Raw genomic sequence first — 23677 nt, 5'->3', positions numbered from 1 at the left:
TAAGTGCAATTTCCTTTCTAAGCAGCAGCTGTTCTGGGAGCTTACAGTATGCCATGCTATCCTGGAGGAACCTGGCTGATTCTCTTCTCACAAACCTGAGAGTTTAACAGGCAGCATATAAAATCTCAGGGTTCTTTTATGACCAGACCAACCAAAACAGCTCACTTTTGTATCGAATATATACAAATGTTTGTACAGGCTGGAAAGTCCTGTACCATCTTGGGCAGGAAAATTATGGCTTACCAGGACAGTTTCTGATTTCTTCAGGCTGGTACCATGAAAGCTACCAACCAATAGAGATATTTAATAATATTTGTCGGGATTTAGGGGGCTACTGTGACCTGTCTGACTCTTCTGGGGAAGAGCATTTGCTCTTCAACACAACTGTGTTTTTTGCTAGAATTGGCTGCCTGAGTAGTTTGAGCAGCAATTGTTGAGCAGCCTCCTCTGGGAGTCAGGTTTAATTCTTTTCATAATATTGTCCTCCATCCCCCACCCCCAAAATGTCAGACCATGTCTTTAACAGAAGCACAGTCAGCATAGATTTAGAATGGAAAGATTCTTTCGTTGTTTCTGTTTCTTCCTGGTCTTTTTTGTATCAGTCCTAAGGACATACTGAACTGGAGAACTAATAGGTAGAAACTGCCTTTATAAGGAATTCTCCTGCAACATTTTCATGATTGCTGTCCTATGATAACCTCAAGCAATACCTCTGGCTTACTCTTATGATAAATGATTTACTTATCCTTCCCAAAATAGGGAGGGTCAAATTAGAAGCATTTCTTACAAGATTTACTTGATTTACAAGATGCATTTCTTTAAGATTTATTTGTGGTAGATAAGTAGGGAACTAATCAGTAATCTATTCCATCAGCTTCAGCTACAGACATCTCAGCTGCTCCTCTCTTACTCAGACTATTGCAGACTAGGAACAGGCCAACCCCCTGGTTCAGGAACCTTATCTTCATCTGTCCCTTCCTGATTGGTCTCAAGTTCTAAATCTTCCCACTTGGTCCTTAAGCAATAATTAGGGCCATTAACCTCTATCTCTTAGCGCTACTGTCTGGGACAATCCAGCTGATTTACCTCCAGTGAATTTTTTAAAGCTTGCTAAAGATTGCTGCTATAAGCAGAAAGAGGTAAAAGGCCATAAGGAAAAGTAAGAACATGCATTCTCAAATTGTACCCTATACTTCTCACTAGGCAATATGCTCCTCTCTTGAATATGCAAACAATTTGTGTTGTGGCCCTGTTGTGTTCCTAGCTTCCCCCTAGAAAAATTAATCTTTAATATATCATCTTATTACCACTATTAGTTGTACATGGCTGTTCAGTACTGTGCAGATTCTTTTGGGCTACATTCCTGTCATTTATCAATTGGTTTGCTTTTTTCTCCTGAGTCCGTCTCTCAGTATGTTACCAGGTTGTTTTTTGTTTTGCTTTTTCCTTTAAGCTCCTAAATGATGGAGACAGATGAGTTGGAGTTCCTTTCTCCACTGCTTCCATCAATTGATATTAGTCTACTTCCCAATTATTTGCACTTATGCCATGCTCAGACTGGAAAGGAGAAAGGCGTGAGAAATTATGAAATGCCATTGTGTAGGAATGAACTAGGAAGAGGAAATCAGCACAGGGAAGAACTTATGATGAATTCAGAAAGAGCACACCAAGAAAAGTCCATTGTTAAACCATTTTTCTCTCTCATCCCAATCGTCACTTCTAGTTCCTCATTATTTCCAACTTTTGTTGTGTGCACTGTGTTCTTCCTTCTCATATGAGTTAGGATACAAAATACTGCATGTCCTTCTCTATTAGAAAATACAGGTGGGCAGCTCAGCATATAACTGTGTGTTTAATAAGTCCAGCTGCTGCGTGGCCTTAGGCAGACATTATAGGGAGTTGCTGAGTTCCTGTATGTCAAATAGCACTCTTTTGCCAGAGTCTTGACAAGGATGGAACAGAGGCACCCTTTGTTGCTTTCTTTCTCTTTACCTAGTGAAAACAAGTGCTCCTCTCGTGTGCTATTCTTACAGCACACAAACCCTGCAGTGATGTTATTATTTCTGCATCTGTCTCTGCTGTCAGTCTCTGGAAGTGTCTTTTGAAACTTTGTACAACCTGGACGCTTCTTGTGCACTTTCCTTCTCTAGCTTTTCTAGGATACAATAGGAACAGGGAAACAAGGTGAGTGTCAACAACCAAAAATCAGTCTTTTCTTCTGGATTCCTGATATAATTCAAACTCTTTCATTTGCGAATGTGTTTGCTCTCTGGGAACTTTTTGTTGCATTAAAGGAGTAGAAAACTGCCATGGTAAGGACTGTGAGGAAGAAAAAGACAGTGAATTAAAGGGGCAAGTATAAAAAGTCTACATTCTCTGTGGTCATAGCACTCTTTGCAAGACTTCACCTGTAGTCATAGATTCAAGGGGTGTTGTTTGTAAATAAACACATAGTTTCAAAGTGTAGATTCTTGCTTTGGGACTTGAGGAGATAGCCCTATATTTTATAGAATCATGGGATGATTTGGCTTGGAAGGAACCTTGAAGATCATGTACTTTCAACCCCCCTGCTGTGGACCTGAGCACCTTTCACTCGACCAGTCAGAATTGCATCACTCCTGGCCTTGAGCAATTCCAGGGATGGGGCATATACAACTTCTCTGGGAAATATTTTCCAGTGCCTCATCACCTTTAATTTTCCCAATACCTAATCTAATCCTAATGTCTTTCAGTTTGAGGCCATTCCCCCTTGTCCTGTCACTACATGCCTTGTAAATAGTTTTTCTCAATCTTTCTTGTAGGCTCCCTTCAAGTACAGGAAAGCCGCAAGTGGGTCAACCCAAAGCCTTCTCTTTTCCAGGCTGAAAAAACCCAATTTTCTCAGTGTTTCCCCATATGAGAAGTGCTCCATCCCTGTGATCAACTTGGTGTCCCTCTTTTGGACTCCCTCCAACAGGTCTATGTCTTTTTGGGACTGAAGAAGAAAACAGTTTATTGAACTGTTTTGATGTCACAGCTTAAATTTATGGCAAAAGGAAGCAGAGAGAAATTTAGGGAGGAAGAAATGAAGGCAATAGTATCAGAGACAAGAGAAGAAATCAAGAAAATACTGAAGCAAAAAGGAACTAAAAGCATAATGAGTTCAAAGATAAAGAATGAAAAGATTTAGGAGAAAGCTGCATGGAAAAAAATGGCTGAAACTGAACCAAAGGCCATGAATATAAAGAATAACACAGAAGGAAAAAAAAGGATTACGACAGTTTTCTAGTTAATTGTAGATGTCTGACAAGTGGCCTATGACTAAACCAGTGAATTGTACAAGCTCTGTATCCTCTGGTTTTATTCCTCACTGTTAAAGTGAGGAAAGGGATTCTTCTTAGATTTTCCAGCAGCAATATGCTCAAGATTAAAACAGAGCATCCAGTGATGCTGCATTGACAAGAAACCCTGCTCTTCTGTATTTATGGCAACATTATTTCCCTACATACAGATAACCATAAGAAATTAAAATCATAGAAATAAAACAATAAGCTTAGCACATTTAAGCTACTGCTCAAGAAATTATATCACTCCTGTATCTTCTGTTTTTTGCTGACATTAGGTTCTTACCTAAGTAAGACTTCAGAGGACATTGCAGTATTCAGTAACTGCTTCTGTTTTGAAAGCTGGCAGCAGTTTGAGATATTTTCAAACAGTTGAGGTGGCACTGTTGGTCTGTAAGTGGGATCTTTAATGGATAGATTGGGTTTTACCAGGGATTGTGCTGTTTCCTCACTGGAGAGTTGCAGCTTGCCTGTTTTATCCTTGTTGGCATGTTTATATCTTAAACCTCTGTCAGATTAGGACAGGCTGCAAAGAGAGGAGTGAGAGTCGTGGGACCTACATTGTAATTGTCATTGTGATATTCAGGTCTTTAAAATGTTCTTCATTTTAGTTACTTCCTGAATGTATTGCCTGCATTTGATGTTTCATTCTCAATTAAAATAGAATGAGAAGAAATTAATAGCCCGGTGCTTTTACAAAATATTTTGTAGCTCTTACCAGCCAGTTGTCTAACAATTAACCAAAGAATTGCTGGTCAAAAATGTCATTACCTGCCTGTAATGTGAACCTTAGTAGTCACTGAAATATATTCCATAAGAAAAATCTTCACTAATCCTCATGTAAACTGCTGCTATTTCATTTTAAAAGGAAAATAAAACCTCCCAAACACTGACAAAGGGAAAACTGTAGAATCTGGGTGGAAACTGCAAAGAGTTTTGGCAAAAGGCCAAAATTTCACTGAAACTTGGAAATGATAGTTTAGCAATAGAAGTTTTAGGTTGATGGATTTTGCCAAAAGCACAAAAACTATGTGGGGCTCTCTCAGGCTCTTGGCTTCACTGAGCTATGATACTACCTGCAAAGTATGCTATTATTGTTCTTAGGAACTCACTGATGAAATGTTCCTGACTTTGATAATAAAGTAAGGTTGTTGTTTTATTTTTCTTTTTCTTATTTTGCAATGTAAGACCTTTAAAGAGTGTAAATTAATTCAGATTTTCTGGTTTGATTTGGGTGTACTATAGAAAATGTTTAAATACTCTGTTGGCACTCAGTTTGCAGGAATCCAGAAATTTTTGATGAAGCTTTCCTATGTGGCAACCTGTGTTTCTCAAATTCTCAGAAACTCTGTCAGATACTTTTAGAGCTTCAAAATAGCAGTGTATGTTGCCAAAAATAATTTAAGCTTTTGAGTCTGTCACCATTTCAGTTTGACTTTTCAACTCCCACAAAGGACATTGTATTTTTTCCAAAGACACAACAGCCACATTTTGCAATATGAGTGTTATTGATGGTTATATTATTATGTTCTTTTACTATTTGGTTGAAAAAGCCTGTCTTCCTACATCAGTTACAGGAGTTCTTGAAGTTCATTAATAAAACAACTTTGTAAAATAAAAACTATTTAGTAGCTAAGAAGTAGGAAAATCTCCTGCTCTGTTAAATCAGCTCTGCTCTGGTACTCTCAATACTGGTGTAACAGGGTGATTTGGAGATACTTATTCTGATACCCCAAGAATTCTCCTCCTCTAGAATGGCTGGGGAAAGAGCAGGAGCTTTCCTGGAGGTGCCCAATCAGGTAATAAGAGCTTGATTATGGAAAAACTAGAAAAAAGCTCTTTAAACTATTGCCTGTAAATGCACTTTCTTCTACTTGAGTGAGAATTCTCAGTTGCCTTTCTGTTTTTACTCTCTATTTGATTTTTGAAGTTGTTTCTATTAGGGTAAAGCAATGTATTTTGATGTTGGCCAATACCAGTGGGGAGGGGCCTAGGACAGACTGTATTTTAGCTAAAAGAGAAACTAGCAGAGGAAGATATGTGTTTTAGGTTGTCTTTCCATTATTTCTTATCTTTCAATTATCCGAACTTCTATTTATCCAGATAAATCCACTGGAATGAAAGTGTCTGGGTAATTTATAGTTTCCTTATGGTGCTTCTGTTGAAAGGAATATTATAAGCAAACATAATATGGCATAGATTGGAAAATTACTGAGAAAGGATGAGCAGATAGTCTTAGAAACAGTCAGTGTTCTCTCAGGGACTACTGTAAAAACAATGACTCTGGAGGGAAGACCATGCCAAAGATAATTTGGGAGCAAAATCTTTTTATTTGTTAGTTCCTGTTGTAAATAACTGAACAGTTTGGTTTTGGAAATGAAAACATTGATTGTTAACATTGTTAACACAGAGCTAAGAAAGAAGATCTTTTAATATTTCAGTGTAATACAAGCTTTGTATAAAAATGTCCTTTACGTCTTAACACTTCACATGTTAGATAACATGTTTTTAGAGTCAAACCTATAAAACTGTAGCTTTCAGCTCTCCATTCTTCCCATAAAAATACTGTTGTCCTCATGCTCCAAATAGCAGAATTGCACACAAGGACGCTTTCCTGTTATCAAGGGTGAAATTTCATAAAGGACCTGGAAAGGCCAATTATTGTGTAACAAGGAGAGCAAACTGGTCATAGTCAGTTGCAAAGATATGGATAAGATGAACAAATATGTGAGGAGTTTATAAAAAGGAGGTTAATTGGATCTTGAAATAAATGGTGAGATCCTGGAATTGTATTTGGGAATTCAGTCTTCCTTATAATGAGAAACAAAGAGATGGACAGTAAAGTTCCACACATGTGGAAGGTTTAAAGGGGCCATGGGAAAGGATAATAACAGTAAAGTCTGGAAGATCGAAAGGCATAGGATTTAAGAGAGGTTGTGGAAAGAAAATGGCTTGTTAATGCAAAATAATAGACAGTGGGGCTTCTGTCTATAAAACCTGATATCAAATTTCTTAGGATAACAGCTGAACCTGAGTATTCAGTTATGCCTCCTGCCTTCTATTTGAATTTAGGAGAAAAAATCAGGAATATTTTTTTAATTGTTTCAAGTATTTCAATTACAAAAGAGCGCGCATATGCCAAAAATATTTTATGTTTTCTAATGTGTTATTTATATTACAAATATTATAGATTTAATGAAAAAAATAAAACCAAAGTGAAACACAACTACCTCCTGTAGGCAAATTCCCTGCTATATGGAGAGCTCACAGTTTGTACAGGAACAAAGCAGAACTCTAACAATCCGATACTAATTTCAAATATATTTTTTAAGGGAAAGTTATAGGACATGAATTTTCTCTTAACCTTTCAGGCTTAACTTTTAATTTTTTTTTATATGTTAAATAAAAGGCATGCTTCTCACTCATACTAGTTTACCGAAAGCCAGTTTTTATGAATTTTTCAAAAACTTTGTCAGATGTAGAATCAGTTAAAAATGTAAATGTGAAAAAAAGTTAAAATAAAGTTCTAATTTAATTGATAATTTTGGAAAAAAACAATCAAATCCATTGTCATCAGAATGTTCTAATCCCTTTCTGTGTCATAGGAATAGTTTATATAAAAATATTTTTGCTACACAATAGCACATGGAAAAGTATACAGAAAAGCACACATAATATGCACTAGTAATTGCTGAAATTGTAGATTTTGTGTATTCTGTGGCAGAGGGGGAAATACTGAAATGTAGGAAAAAGAAGAAAGGGCTGGATGTACTACTGGGAACAAGCAGAATTCGGTCAGCTTTAGATTAGGGTTTTATGTATTCATTAAAAAGATTTAGTAACTTTTACTGATGTGGAGGCAGATTTCTAGAAAAGAATCATGTAGAACCAGTAAAGTGTTTTCATCTCTGCCTGCCTCCCAACCCCTTTTCTTTCCATGCAGCATAGAGACCTCTGGTACTGTCTTGCCAGCTCTTCAAATGTTCAAGTCTCTCTTGCTCACAGGAGTTCTGTGGTTTATGAGTGTCTGGTGTAACAACTGAATTACGCACTACTCAAATAGATGCAAAAGTCTCTAACTAAATGTAAATGTAAAATGCAATGCAAATGTGAAAAATGAAGCTCTGTTAAAAAAATAGAATTGCCACACTTCCATCAGAGGCATCCTTTCCTTAAAGGTGGTGTCTTTTGTTCCATGTTGGCATTTTTAAAGTCACAAAGACGTGTTTTTTCCAGTTTTTGGTCATTACAAATAGTCACCCTCAGTAATTAGCTTTCTGTCACTGAATTAGTTTTTGTTGGGTAATCAAGTGCCATCTTTGTATGCTCACTAGGGTAGGCAAGAACCTCTGCTGGGATAAGCTTCCTGTAGTGAGTTCATGTGGCATCATTCTGCAAACCCTTCCAATGGCCATACACCAGTGCTGAACACCAGCAGGCACTGAAGCACTGTGGTAGACTTCATATTTTTAAATGTTACAGATTACTTCTGCTTTAGTCCTCATAAAGTAACAGCATGATTTCTGTTGGCAGCTCTGGGGTTTCTGCACTTCTCTCTTTTGCATCTTTGGGGTATTTTTCTACAAATAAAAGGATAAGGTTTTTCTGCTGTAAGCATGCTAGAAATTGATCAAAAAATAAAGAAATATATTTCTTTCATAGAAAGGCATCAAATGGAATACCTTTTAGAGTTTTGGCAGTTGGTCTTTGAGAAGGTTTCAAATCAGATGGAAAATATCCATGAAAAACATGGGTTTCATAGCATAAATGAATTTATTGGGAAGAGAATATTGCGGGAAGGGCACATGATAACAGTCCTCAGTTGTTGGAAAGAGTCTCATAAAGAGGGAAGAGAATGCGCTCTTCTCCCAAAACCACACCTTTCCTCCATTGCAATCTATGGTAGACACATGGAAAAGAAATAGGCTTAATACATTTATGAAAGTCAGATGTTGGTCTTAGAAATATTTTAATAGTTCTGAAGATGGTGAAACACTGGTGTAGGTTGTCTGGGGGATGCATGGCATCTCTGTCACTGGAAGTCTTAAGATAAAAACTGGAAAAACAGTGGTCAGGATTGACCATCTAATCTTGTTCTGGTGCAGCAAGATAAAGTAGATGATACTGTGATGTCCTCCCAGATCTCCTGCTGTATGATTTGACTTCAGGTGAATGTTGTTGCTGACTTACAATGTCTTAGAAAGAGGTTGGTATTTCATGTCACAGCCTTCTAAAAACAGGTCATTAGGCATGAGCCTTTACATTCATTTTGATAAAGCCTAGTACTTATTATTGCAAGGAAGAAATTAAAATAATGAACTCAGAACCTTCAAGAAAGGATAAGGACAAAGTGGTCACAATATAAATAGCAGCATCTCACTATTTTTAAGACCACTCAATAATCATCTAAATATTTGGGGAAGGAAATAATCTTCTCTTTAGCCTTGGCTTAATTTGTTCTCTCTGAATAATTTTTCATTGCTGTCATTTTTTCTCCAACCATTGGTTTTTAAGCGCAAAACATTCACCTGTGAAACATCCTACATCTACTAATGCTTCCACTACACCAAGATTTAATAATTCTTTGCCATCAACAGAGATGTGTATGCTCCCGTCTGTGCTCATACTTTTGTGCCAGCACAAAGTTTTTTGCTTTCAGGTTCAGGTGGTGAACTGAAACCAAGAACTGATTCTTGTCTTAAGCAGGCTGGCAAATATTAGAAGAAACCAAATCCACAAACAAACAAGCAAAACCAAAACATTTTAACCAAGTTCACTTCTTCAGTCTAGTTTACTGCAGGACCATAAAATGTATTTTTCAAGGTCTGTGCAGGAATCTGAATGAGCATGTTCCTGTTTGACAAAGGTTGGAGCAGCCTTTTGAAAGGACAGTGCAAGACCTAAAATTTGGTATCATGTATGAACTATGAGCTGTCCTCTGCTCTCCCACCCCTTGTTTAGCACTGCAGCTGCTTAATAGAGAGGCAAAAGGAAATCCTTATTGGCTTTTGCACAACTGCAGAGTCAACACAATTGAGAGATGTCTTCTCCTTCTCTGAATCAGTATTCATCTGTGTAGAAATACAGAAAGATAGAAATTTTGTTCTTACTGAGCTTTTGCAACTCAAAGTGAGCTTTTTTCTTCCTCAGTTTGCTAATGAAACAGCTAGGAGAAAAACACTTCTTTTTCCTGGTTCTGTACACAGTATTCAAATTCATAGTGAATAAATATGGATTCCTGCCATGCAACTTTCTCAGACTGTTTTTTTCCCACAGTTCATTTAAGATGCTAAAGCTGTTTAAATAAAAACTTAGAGAAGATGTTGGACAGGGCTCTCTATGCAATACTTTCTTTAAAAACCAAACCAAACAAAACAGAATCGAAAATCAAAATAAACCCCCCGACTGTTGCATTTTTGAGAGATATACTTTAGCCATTTTGACCTGAATTTGTTTTCTTCACAAAAGGAAATCTCAATGCTGGTGCATAATTTATGATCTTGGCATCCAGCCGAAACATATGTACATACTGAAATCAGTTTTGCATCTGTTTAACTTTGTGCACATGAGTAGTCTAATTGGATTTAGTCTGATAAAATGACACATGTGAGATCAAGTGTCTGCACAACAAGGATTTCAGTCAGTAGGTTTCTTTAGGGCAGCGGCTTCTATGCTTTGTGTGGTGCCTAGCACATGAAATGGCTTTTTGATAATCTCAAAGCCTTCTGCATGCTATACAGCTGTAGTGATGGGTGAAACAAAGAACTACAGAAGAACAAGTCTTGCAGCATAGGTCAGATCTTCTACTGCATAGCACTGTACAAAAATAGCAATTAGTTCATTGTAACTTTCTTTTTTAAAAAAAGTCTTTTGATAATCTCTTTAGGTTTAAGGGAAATCACTCTTTCCTTTGTTACAGGCTACCAGGCTGCAGCTGTTGGCCTTCTGGTAGCCAATGGCCAGGTTAAACACTTTTGTTTACACATGCTAGGCACTCTGATAAAATACAGCCATCACCTCCTAAACCTGAACTCACCTGACTGGGCAGCAATGTAGATACCACCTTCACAAGACAAGCTACCAGTGTATCAAGAACTGGAATTTTGTTTTTGCTGCTCTTGCAAGCCTTATCTTGCCATGCCATCTCGCATCTGCCATCTTGAACTCTGGCTAATTTCTTGCCCCAGAAGGGGTGGTGCTGAACTTGCTACTTGTTGAAGCTGGTTTTATCCCGAGGCCAGCTCCTCTGGTTTGTTCTCATGTTTTCTCACTCTTCCTACATCTGCTGTAAGGGTCTAGGAAATGAAGAGTGATCTAGAGAGTGAAGAGATTCAGGGAAAGGGATGAGAGAGACTGCAAGTTCTGATATTAGGCGCATTAGGGATTAAAAACTTGAACTCCAGGGGATAGGTACTGTGAGGATATAGTCTGGGAGGATATATATAAAAGGAAGGCTTGGAATATGAGTGCTGTTAAGGCAAGGCAGGTGACTCTAAAACTGATGGTGTACAGAGGACCAAAGATGGAAATGAAGATGGAAAAAGGAAAAAAAATAAGCTGAAGTAAGAATGTAAGGCAAAAAATATACCTTGCAGATGAATGGTTTTGTTTTTCTTTTCCTTCTACCTCATTGTCCAGATTCATTCTTTGGCTGGCAAAATATCCTGAAATAAAGATAATTTTAGGAAGCTTGGAATGTGGTTCATGGCATGCCATTTGAATTGTATTTTAATTTGAAGGATTATGCTTCTGACTTTTGCTGACATTAAGGGAGGAGGCATCTAAAAAAAGTGTGTGTGTGTGAAATTTGTCATGTAGCACCTGATTTAGACTACAGAATGCTTTGAAGCAAGAGAGAAAAATAGTGAAATATTACAGCATTAAGATATAGAAAAAAAGTTTTGCTCTGATTGACCTAAATGTGAATCTGATGACTCTGGTGGAGATACTCTCTGATATGTTTGTGTGGCTGGGGAAAAGCTTTGATCTTTACGTTTTATGTTGTAGAATGTTGAGTTGTGGAAGGCTTTCTGTTACTGATGCCTTTTTATGGTTTGCAGTTTGAAGTGCATACAGTGGGAACAGTTCAACTGAGAACTTGATATTGCAAGGGAAAATGTACTTTTAACTTTCGGTAATTGGAAATTTTTGGTCCTACTAGTGGATACACTTTATTGAAATGGTCATCTGTTTTATCCAACAAAATGAATTTCTGCTCAGGGGAAAGTTCTGAATGCTGATTTTCAAAGAAGAAATAGTTTTACTACATGATTCTCAGAGAGCATTCAAAATGTAAACCTACACATCTCTAATTCATTCTAGGGTTTTGCAAATGAAACTAGAACATAATCATGTACTTATTTTGAATAAATTTTTTGCATCTCTTGATAATATTTAATATTCATTGGATGAATAACAGTGTTTCCTACTTGAATCCTCTTTGCCTTGAAATGTTTAAATTTTAATTCTTTGGAGTTTTGTTCAAATCAGCTATCCCTTATTTACATCTTGATTAATACAAAAAAGTATTTATAAGAAACTTCTGTAGGTAGTACTTACACAAGGCTGTATGGTGAATATTTCATGTTAACTGCAATCATCATAGGTAATTAATTTGTTAATAGATTTACTCAATTATCAGTTGGTCACATTTTTTTAAAGCACTGAAATTAATGTAATTATGCATTGTTTGCTCTTGGAAAGATTAAGAGCACTTATGTTAACAAAGTGTAAAAAGAATTCATGGAATTCTTGAAATATTTACTGAGCATTTTTGATAAGTACGACCTTATTTTTGCTGAGAATTTTTACAAGCTTATTCTTTTTCTCTGTTTTCAGTCCCCTGCACATAGCTATTCAAGCTATGACTCTGGCAAGAATGAGAGTGTAGGCAGAGGTGCTGAAGATCTGTCTCTGAATCGAGGAGATGAGGATGAGGATGACCATGACGAGCAAGAAGATCCTGAGAAGGTTAATGAATCAGATGGGGTAGAAGCTGAGCGACTGAAAGCTTTTAACGTAAGCCCTCTTGCACTCACCTTGTTTATTTCTTCTATTCCTTTTGCATTGTTGTTTTTGGGTAAGTCTGACAATACTAAAGGCACATTAATTTGTGGGATTTATTTCAATTATTATTTTAATGCACATTAAACTCTTGCCAGCAGACGACAGATTTGTTGTGTTTCATTTAGAATTTTGAGGCAGAGTGCCATCATTACCAGTGAGGAAAACAAAGCTTTGTTCTCTATGTGTGCATGTGTGACCATGTGTGTGGCTGTGTGGATGTGCATGTTCACCCATTGAATGCAAAGAGGCTGTAGCTAGTTTTGTCAGGAGACCATTCTGGTGGTCAGCTGTTCTCTATTGCTTTCTCAATGTATATAATTATGCATGAAAACACAAGCAATTGTTCAAACAAAGAAAAAAATGTGAGTCAGTTCAATAAAATGATTAGCAATCACAGCTTATTGTTAATAATGAAACTTAAGTAGTGCCTATTTTCACAGTCTGTTCTGGTTTATCTCACAAGTTCTGTATCCTATAGACTTTTCTTTTCTTGTCTATTTTTTTAAACCCAACCCACCCCCACCCCAAATAACCCTTTAAAGAACTGTTTGCTTTATATTTCTGACTTCCCGTTACAAAGCTCTTCAGTGGATAGAAAACAAAAAATGTCTTCCTATCAGTAATCAAGCCAGGAAGCTAGGAAGAGAAGAGAGCTGCCCTCCAAACCCATCTCCTCTGTCTCCCTCTTGCCAACAGATGTTTGTCAGGCTGTTTGTAGATGAAAACTTGGACCGAATGGTCCCAATCTCTAAGCAGCCCAAAGAAAAGATCCAGGCTATCATTGACTCATGCAGGCGACAATTCCCTGAGTATCAAGAGCGTGCCAGAAAACGCATACGTACTTACCTCAAGTCCTGCAGGCGGATGAAAAGAAGTGGTTTTGAGATGGTGAGTTTTGACTTAAAACCCAGCCCTAGTTTCCATCAAAACCCCATATGTAAATCCATGGCACTATTTTGTTTTCATCTTAGCGTCTTTATTTTTTTGTTTGGTTTTTTTTTTTTTTGGTAATACCAGGTCAGAGATTTCTTTTTCCCTCCTTCATTCTTCCTGAATTTATTCCCCTTGATTTAAAAGTGCTATAAGACAGTAGAGTTCATAAAATGAACTAATATGGATCTATAGGAAAGGAAGAGCAAAGCAAGGCGTAAGGAGGGAAATTGAACTATGGACTATATAGTGACTTATTTCTTACTTTAAGTTACAGTTACAGATTTTTGCCTGGAAAAGTCTTGCTGTAAGATGGATTTTTCTCTAAAATGCCTCTGCTAGCTGGATTCCAGTAAGCTCTGTAAAACTGACCCTTAAGAAAATGCCCAGCGTAGTAGCCTCATAGCGGCAATGGCTGTGGCTTCAGGTGTTTTCTTGTACACCTTAGCCAATTACCTATCAGTGAAAGTTAGTCCTTTGAAATCTTTCAGTTGATATGTGGGTGTGCAAAAGATGTTTAACAGTTGTAAACCAAACATGTTTGGCCAAACTTACAATTTCAGCATCCCAATGGTTTAGTAGTTACAATTGAACCAAAACTCATGAAGATTATAATGGTATACAACTGACAGTGTTTTCAGCCATTGTTGTTTTAATATTACTCAGTAGCACAAAAATGGGTAAATAAAGTCTTCTCATTAACTGGCAGCTTTATTATCCCTAGAAAATGTTTGTATTTTCAAAATGGAGGAAAGTCAGAAGAAACTAGATAGCTACACACCTTGTGCTTAATGTCTTAGCTACCTCTCTGGCCTTAAGATGACAACAAAAACACCTCATTGTTACAAATAGATATCATTTAGTGATTAAACATACCTTTTTTTTAAATGAATCATCTGCAAACCCATTGATTACATTAAAATCATTGGAGATGATTGCATTTTACTGTTTTTCTCTTTCTCTCTGTCTTTCTCTTTCCTGCAGTTTTTTGCAGAATATTTATGAGTACCATATGTTGTTTAAGATGGTAGCTGACAGTTTTAAGAACAAAATATCAAGCTTATTTGTAGGGTAAGAGCACTATTTGATAACACCAAAAGCAAAGACGGAAAATAATTTTTGTGTGTGTTTGGGATTCTAATCAATGGCACGGTTTTATTACGTGAAACATTGGGATAACACTGTTTCTGAACAATGGAAGCTCAGATGAAGAAAGACAGGTAGAATAAAGGACATCTGTACAGCCAGAAGTGCCAAAGATTGATTGGTGGTGTACATGGCAGATTGTTTAGCCCTAGCAACAACAAAAAACCAAAAAAAAAAATCAAACAAAGAAACAAAACCAACTAAAAAAAAAAACAAAAACACACACCAAAAACAAAGCAAGAGCCCTAACAAAAAAATGGACAGATAGAAAATAAATATTTCCTACAATATACTAAGTAGCATTAAATTGCATCTACTCACTCTGACAATAATTCATCAACATCAGTTTCAGCTTTCATGAAGCCAAATATTTTATTTTGCTGTACTTTCAATTGAAAATACTGACAAAATTGGCCAATGCTATCAAGTCTCCTTACTGTTCCAATTTATGGCCTTATTACTATCATTTTTAATGCGGATGAGCAGTTATGTAAACTGGCTCATTTTTGTCATCTGAAAGACTTGTGTAACTGTTTTGCAATATGAACAAGGGGCTACCATCTGATCCATAAGAGCTGGCTTGGCTTGACTTCAGTGCACATTTGCAAATGTTACTTTCATATGAATAAAGGTTGAGGGATCAGATTTTTTCCTGGAAGAAGAAAAGAAGCAGAGATTATCAGGAATATGATCCAAATAGGCAATCTTTATAGTTCAGAAAGATTTCCTGAACCTGAAAGGTTTTAGAATGTTTCATGATGGCTTTTTTTTTTTTTTTGTTTGTTTTGTTTTCTTTATGATGGGCTTTATTTCTTTTTAAACAAACATATCATCCTCTAAAACATTGACTTTTTCCCCATGAATGGAAGTGACAAGGCACTGGAACTCATGCCAAAGACTGCAGCCCTCTTGGGCCTGAAGGGATATCTGTCCTGTGTCCCTGTTTGCAGGTAGGAATACAAGCCAAAGACTATCCAAAGTCTCTGGAGGAGGTCCCATCAACTTCCTAAGAGAATAAGCAGCATTTTATGCATATGTCTTGAATAATTCTGAAATTTAGTATGTATCCCTTTGGGTTTTTAAATTATTTTCTGATTTCTAAGTTACTGTATCATCATCTCTTGATTATAGGCATTTTTAAAAATGCTACCATGGACAGAGGCATTTGACTACTTGATTGTTTTAAACATCCTTACCATTTTGGTAATGGAGAAGAAACACCTTTTCTGGATAATAACATTTGTTCAAAACAATCATGAAGGGACACAAGGTTGTTATTTTGAATAAGGGGCTACCCTGAAATACGGCAAACCAGAAAAATGATCTACTCAGCAGCACGACCAGTACCATTGTTATATTAAATAGGATGTCAGATAATAGCCTCCACAGGAGATGCCTTTTGCTATACACGTTAAATACAAGTTTTTTATTTTGTTCAGTTTCAAAAATGCTACATTTTGACCATCTAGTTGCATGAGAAAAAGAGAATATTCTCTTTTATAGCATATGACAGTTCAGACTGTGTGTGGAACTGTGCAGTTATCTACAGCGTCATACTGGAGAGTGAAGAGAAAATGTAAACACTACATTAAATTAGTGTAAAACTGCATGAAAAAGATGAAAAAGCAAGCCTGGAGCCTGATTCTGTCAGTTATTTGCTGCCTGTAATCCCAATGACAGTTCTTGCTGCACAACAGGCCAGTTCTAGCTTTGAGGCAATAAAAAAGGCTCAGTCTCATGAGTGTTCATATTGTTAATTAACATGATTCTAGTATTATTATGTTTAAGAGATTACTTATAGTTATTCTTCTTCTCCTTGTGACAGATAGCTGTCTGTGGACTCCGAGGCAGCTTGCACAGCTTCTTGTTACAAAAATGCCTTTGAGAAGCTCCCTTTCTGCACAGGAAATGCTCTGCCCGTTTGACTGTGCAGATGTAGTTGTGCAGTTTTCATTCTGCCACAAGTATATACCTCAATAAAGCACTCAGTTTTTCTCATGAATCCTAAGATTGTTTTTCTCCTCCCGTTTTCTCTTGCTAATGGACTGTTGAGAATGTTCTCTTACTAAATTCTACAATCTTGCTCAGAATCTTTCCTTGGGAGGGAAGTCTGTCAAATATCAAAATCATTGGCTTTTGGATGGGATTTCTAGGTTGTGCTTCTGCCTCAATGTGCTGTATTGCTTTGAGAAATTAATTTTTTTTTTTATATTCTTAAAGAAATTATTTATTTTTCTCTTCATTAGCCCAAAAACAAAATAAAAAGTTACTTCCTCATTTTCAAGATTAATATCAATGAGAATTCCTGTATACACCTGCTAGGTGTTTTGTGGCCTCTATAGGGTATGCAAGAGGAATTTTCTCTCTGAAATATTCAAATGGCCTGTTTCACTGTTTTTCAAATCCTTTGTTTAGTATTGTCCCAGCCTCTGTGAAAATGAACTGCCAATTAAAAAGGGTTAGTAGACAGGTGCTGGAGATATGTGGTATGCATTTATCTAGCTACAGTCCAGAAAAACATTAGATGCTAGAAATCAAATGAGATTCAATTGTCTTAATAGTTACATTTTCTTACTACTCTCTATTTCCTCCAATCTTCATGTTCTCCTGTGATCAGTCTTACTGCATTCAGTTTGAAATTGCATCTTACAGTATGTTTTTCACAGATATGCCATTTTTTCTGCGAGCATCCCAATGCAAGAACAAGATTTTCTCGTTCACTAAGAGATCCTTCCTTTATTTTTAAGGAAAAGGAAACCTTCCTTCTAAATAATACCATAATACAAACCAATACTATCAAAGAGTAAAAACTTCTGTGCTGGAGAGAAAAGGCTACTCATAAATGCTTTTCATTGTCCAAAGACAAGTTTGGATGTGTGGGAGAAGAGTCACACTGTGCCCAAAGACAGTTCCTGATCCAGGTCCCAGTGCTGCTCATTCCAGCTCCTTCTGTCTTATCGCCAGCCTCAAGAACAAATAACTAAGCTCTGTATCTTTCACTGCTGCTGTCACTTGGTTGTGCCAGTTGGCTGAGGGAGGTGTTTCAACAATTTGCAACTCATGTTAATCAAGGTGTTTTGACTGTGTCTAGTGGCTTGTCATATGTCTGTACTGAGATGGAGCAACTTCAGTGGGGACTGGTTTCCAGAAGGGGGATCTTTTCTGAAATCTGCCTCATTAAAGTTACTTGGGATAGGTGTCTAGGTTCTGCTTTTTTAGTTTTAGAAAGAGGAATCTTTCAATATTTACTGAATTTAGTGCTGAAAAGTCCAGCTGCCCTTGCAGTCACATGGTTTTTCAGTCCTCCAGGCTTTTATGTCTGGAAAGGTCATAAGCCTTTTCAGGAAAATGAGGATCTGTGAATTCAGGGATGCATATCTAATTGATTAACAAGCTGGGAGGCATTAAGAAAATTATCACAATAACAGTTACATGAAGATCTACAAATACTAATGGGGTTGTTGCTTTGTATTATACCCCAAAATCTGTCAGTTGGGCACTTCCCTTTCTAAGCATCTCACCCTTTTTTGATTGTGGCTAACTTATTTATGTCTGATGGGCAACTTGGTTGAAATAGGCCAAAGGTACACTCTTATAAAATTTGACTTTTACCATTAGATCTCATATAGCCTTGAAAAAATATTCTAGGATCAGTTTTTTCTAAGGCTCTTAGATATGCTGTTCTTTTTTTTTCTTTTTCTTTCTTTTTTTTTTTTTTTTTCACCACAGAACAGTTAAGTGAATACTCGTGTGATTTAAGAACTTCCTCCTAAATCATCCCCAGACAACTTTTGCTTTTTAAAATCTTTTCAAAGTATAGGCAGTTTAGGAAAAGTGAGCAGTGGAAGAAGTAACAAGTTTTCCATTAGCCTTGCAAAATGTGAAGAAGTTAGCTTTAAAAAAGGTATGGTATTTGGAAAACGAATTAAAACTGAAAGTGAAAAATACCTACTAACCTGATAGGACGTAGTCTTCTACATCCTGTGAAAGAGGAAAATATAGTAAAGAAATTTTGACATTTGTTTCAATTTTTTGTTGAATTTAGAATAAAAGTAATCTCCTCTGAAATAGCAATAAGCTCTGATGTAGAACAGAATGCCCTTTTTATTGAAAAAAACCACCAAAGCATCGGTTAAAAGAATGTTTACTCTGTTTACCTGTAAGCTTGAAATCAGAAAAAAAAATAGTAAGTATCTCAGTGGTTTTTGACACTGTGATTCTGACTTAGATTGAGAGCCCTTGCTACAGTGTTATTTGATTAACTGGCCTTTAAGGATAGGAAGCCAATTCAGTGTATTATTTTAGGGGAAACAGTAAATAATGTTAAATCATACCCCGTTTTCCTAAAACTCCTCTGGAGTTTTGCTAGTAAAGTGCAATTAGTGTTCAATACAATCCCCACGTGACTCTGAAGGAGTTTGGTCAGCAGGATGATTCCTGGAGTTCTCTCTCACTGCAAAATACCAGATAAATCTTAGATAGAAATAATTGTGCCTAGGTTTGTTAGAGAAATTAGGTGACTTCGGCTGCTTCAGCAGTCAGTGAAGCACTTAGATGAACCAATCTGGAGAGGTTCATCCTCAGCTGTCTCATGAGTCAACAATGAAACAAAATGAAGCCTGGATGACTACTTTTGACGAAATACTTCATTTTTATGTAAATAAAGTCAGATGGATATTCTTGCTGTTGTTCACATAATTAGTTTAAAATTTCCACTTGCCCTGCTGAAATTGCTCAAATAGCAGAGCCAGACTTGGTCCCATGTGTAGGCATAGCAGCAGCAACAGCAGCATGGTGCTTGATTGGAAAGAGTAACGTGCTAAACTTTTAGACAGAAATATGGATATGTTAAGATATACTTGGATTTATTTAGGTGCCATCATAATCAAGCTGCAATGTTTCAATTCAATGTATTTCAAAGCTGAAAACTTTAAAAAGGGATTTGAACATCACTAGATGTTTCAAAAAGCCTCTTCTGCCATTTAAGGAAATATTTGTACCTATTTCATTGAATCCTCTAGTAAGTGTTACAATTGGGTGTTTATCACAAAACTGTGAGACCAAGCCAAATATACCAAAGTAAACTGAAATGCAGGGCTACAGGCATTAAAATGCCAGTCCAGTTGTTCATATTCCACTATTCTGTACTAACAATTCATAGAATCATAGAATCACAAAATGGTTTGGGTTGGAAGTGACTTTACAATTCATCTAGCTCCAGCCTCTCTTCCACAGCAGGGACACCTTTCTTTCACTAGAGGAGGTTGCTCAAAGCCCCACCCAACCTGGCCTTGAACACTTCCAGGAATGGAGCATCCACAGCTTTTCTAGGCAACCCAATCCAGTGCCTCACCCCTCTCCCAGTAAGGAATTTCTTCCCAATATCTAATTTAAATCTACCCTCTTCCAGTTTGTGACCACTATAAAAGTACATCTAACATACTGCAGTACTGTACTTCATTTAGTCTTTAAATTAAAAAATGCTCTTTAGAAGGGTTTCTGAGTCCCTTGCTATGTGCTGTGCAGGACAGTTCTGTTATACATTTCACTGCATTGTTCTAATTAAAAACTCTTATTTGAAGATCATGTCTCCCCTGTCTTGTACTCTATTTTGCATGTTTTCTATGAAAAAGTGCTATTTACACATTGCACACTGTTACAAATATGGTGGGCATTTTAGGACACGGTGTTAGATCTTAATAATTTATTATGAAAGAATTGTGGCATATTTGCAGTATTTAATTTTGGAAATGAATTGGTCTTGCAATACCTGAGGAAAAAGCTGACAGTCAGGAGAGCACTAGGGAGTATCTAATTTTTTGGGAGTCCAATATGGAAAGAAGTACTTAGCAGTACCCTTGGAAAAATTCAGTTACGTTCAGTGAGGCATCTTAGGCATTCATCTTCAATTTTGGATGCCAAATCACTTTGGAAAATTTTAAACATTTTCTTTTTCCAAGTTTGAGTAATAGTTAAAATACTTTCTCGTTCTCACATTTATATTAATCTCTCAAGTAGCAAGCAATAGGAGTAGGGGAAATGGGCTCAAATTGTGCCAGGGCAGATTTAGATTGGCTGTTGGGAAAAATTCCTTTATTCGAAGGTGAAGCATTGGAATGGATTGTCCAGGGAAGTGGTGGAGTTGCTGTCCCTGGAGGTGTTTAAAAGAAGGGTGGATGCAGCACCTGGGGACATGGTGGAGTTGGGAGTGTTGTTTCAATAGTTGAACTCAATAATCTTACAGGTCTTTTCCAACCTAAATGATTCTATGCTTCTATGATTTATATTAGAGGTAGTATTATTATATTGTGTGTATGAACAAAATGAAGTAGCTTGCATGTTTATGTGTACTGAAAGATGTAATTTTCAGTGTTAATTTGCCTAAACTAGAAGGTAGTATTTATGCACACATCAGCTTATGGTGTTTGGCATTTCAGCAGGTGTACATGTGTGCCCATTTTCTGACTAAACAGGTAGCTACATTTTTTCAGAACTGAGCCAGACCAATGTAAGGTGTGAAAGTATGTAGACCAAACTCTTGTACGACAGTTTTGGCTTTTATTTATACTGGATCTCAAAAACATGCCAAGATAGTAACTTTAGAGACAATGGATCTCTAACCATGGATGGACAGCGTGCACAGTAAATTGCAAAATTCTTTTTAGTGAGTATACTACTGCTAGTGGTTTAGACTGAAATACAATCAGTTATCTAGTATATCAATAATTGGTAAATTTATGCCAAAAAATGACATAAGAAACTAAAACATAGAAATTTTTTTTAGATTCTGTGTAGAAATACTGGAATTATTTGACTATGCCAGAAAAGATATTTGGTGTTTCTCATGAAGATACGGCAAAGGTACCTCACTTTAAACATGATGCTGCATACAGTTGTTATAGTGAAAATGGATATTTTACAGCGTATTGAACATGCTAGTCTCTTCTTTCTTAAAGAGTAAGCAATTACACCAAGTACGCTAATTTCTAGATGAACTGGGTCAAGGATTTCTGATTTCAACTACTAAAAATCAGCAACCTTGCAGGGCTACTCTGTAACTCCAGAAAGGCTTGTTGTAAGATGCTTTGATTGTTGGTACCCAGATCTAAGGAGCATCAAAGTCAAGAAAGGGTCTTCATTAGGTTTAACATAATTTAAGGCAAAATAGCACTTATTAGACTAGAAAGAAGTACTGACTAACTTGATTTTCCATTAGGCAGCTTGCAAAAGTATATCTGTCAATGATTTATAAACTCTTCAGAAAGAGAAAAAGGGATAAGTGTATGAAAAGTTCAAACCAATTTGAACAAAAATTATTTCCCATAAATGCATGTAAAAGTGCATATCCAACAAGGTGGTTAAGCGTGCATGCTGCTTTGTTGTCATTGTTGTCATCTACAGGCTCTGTGGTGATCTCAAAATAGTTTCAAATATGGGAGGACTGAAGATGGCTGGTCATCTCCCATGGGTTACTGAGGGAATTCCAACTACTTCCTAAATGTCAGTCTCTTCAGAAACTGTTATAAACAAAGGCATCTGTGTGCATATGCAATCTAGCAGCTTTTCCTTACATCACTTACCAGAATGCTCTTCACCTACGTTGTGTTAGAGGCTGGATGTTAGTTGTGTGTCAGCTGAGGAGATGTAAAAAACCAAAACCGGATGTGTGTTCAAAATGTGACTCTTCCTTCAGAGTAGTCACGAGCAGTACCATCCTTCCAAGTAAATACAAAGCAATTCTTGTACTGCTTTTGTGTAATGGAGAGACAGTCTTCTCTGAAGGTCTCTATTACACTGTTCACCAGATTCCTTCTAAGTTTTATACATCTCTTCACCTGTGAGTTACTATAAAATTTTCACGTCTTTTCTATCTGTCCTTGGTTCAAAATGTCAAAAATGTTATCCTGCCTTGTGATTTGCTACTTCTGGTAGATTAATTTACAGTATTTCTTCTTTTCTTTTGTTTTACACATGGGTAGTTCCAGTATAGTTATTTCCTGCTTTACATCACTGTGCAGTGAGAGAAATACCAGACTGGGGCTGCGAAGGTTATGCCTCAAACAACACTAAGCACATTCCAAACCAGCTAAAGCTGGTTGGGAATTTTTTGGCAATGCCTTTTTTTTTTCCACTTTAAGAACTGTTAGTTTGTCAAGGGTTTTCTATTTTGACATGAAATGAAACCTGGTTTTCTGCTAGTTCAGTGGGCAGATTGTGCATCCAGGAATTGTGGGGGCAGCCTGGGAGCCCTTGGAAAAAGTTCTCCTTGGCTCCCACATTTCCTGCTGTAGTTCCAAACATGTAGGAACCAGCACTCAGCTCTCAGCTCTGCAGAGGGCAGCCTGGGAACCTGCAAAATGTCCTTTTGGCTGAGATCTGCAGGCTTCCTTGTGCAAAACTGAATGATACCACTTTTGCCATATTTTCCAAGGCATTTGAATCTCACCCTCAGCTTGGGAATTGAGAGATGTTCAGAATGCAACAGGGATGTTTGAGCTTCTTACAGAATTGGTTTTACAGCTGTAGTTATGAGAGAGATCATGAATAATCAGAAGTAGAGAGGAAAAGGAAGTTGACTAAGCCCGAAAGGGACTTCTGAGCTTAGAAGATGGAGATATTAATTAAGTTTATTTAAAAACAATTTTTTTGAAGTGGTTATTTCAAAGTAATTTTTCCTCTCAGGCAAGGCTTTTCAAAATTGATCTTTTTGAGACTTTACAGATAGGGAATTTTGTGAAGCAGAAAAATCTCCTTTTTAACAGCTCTGCTCCTGGTGACAGAGGACTGTGCTCATCTTCTCAGTCAATGCCATACTAGAGAATTGTTGATGGAGCCTGAACCCTGAGCAGATGATTTTTCTCCTGTGCTTTGTTACAGTACTTTACTCCCCAGGTGACTGGGCCATGTATTTACCACATTTTCCCTAAGGTTCACTCTAGGTAGTTCTTGACATGAACATATCAACAGCCAGCTGCAGTGATGATTGAGAGAAATTATGGGTTAACACGTATTACAAGAGGAAGATACTTCAGTACCCAGAGATTTCCTCTTTTTTTGCAGGGGCTAACTTGAGTTCAATATTTCAATAGAGAGCACATGACCACGACATTCCTTTTCAAAGATAATTCTTGATTTTTAAAATAACACTTTATTTTTTTTTTTATGAAACACTTCAATAAACTTATTCTCTCCCATAAATAAACAAACTGAGA

The 23677-nt window shown here is 36.9% G+C and overlaps 1 protein-coding gene across 4 annotated transcripts in view; it reads left to right on the top strand.

Annotated features, from left to right (window-relative positions):
* Nucleotides 1-23677, top strand: part of NOL4 (nucleolar protein 4) — a 188621-nt gene that overhangs the window by 129408 nt on the left and 35536 nt on the right. For 2 of the 4 annotated variants that reach the window (XM_041412818.1, XM_041412817.1), the window contains exons 7-8: nt 12162-12341; nt 13086-13277. In XM_041412818.1, coding sequence (XP_041268752.1) covers nt 12162-12341; nt 13086-13277 — 372 coding nt within the window. The remainder of the gene's footprint in view (nt 1-12161; nt 12342-13085; nt 13278-23677) is intronic. The other 2 variants (XM_041412820.1, XM_041412819.1) reach the window with 1 other exon arrangement.

This window comes from Onychostruthus taczanowskii, unplaced genomic scaffold, assembly GCF_017590055.1.
Source record: "Onychostruthus taczanowskii isolate IOZ18803 unplaced genomic scaffold, ASM1759005v1 scaffold4, whole genome shotgun sequence".
NCBI classification, from domain to species: Eukaryota; Metazoa; Chordata; class Aves; order Passeriformes; family Passeridae; genus Onychostruthus; species Onychostruthus taczanowskii.
The sequence above is the reverse complement of the archived record's forward strand: the minus strand, read 5'-3'. Positions and strand labels throughout refer to the sequence as shown.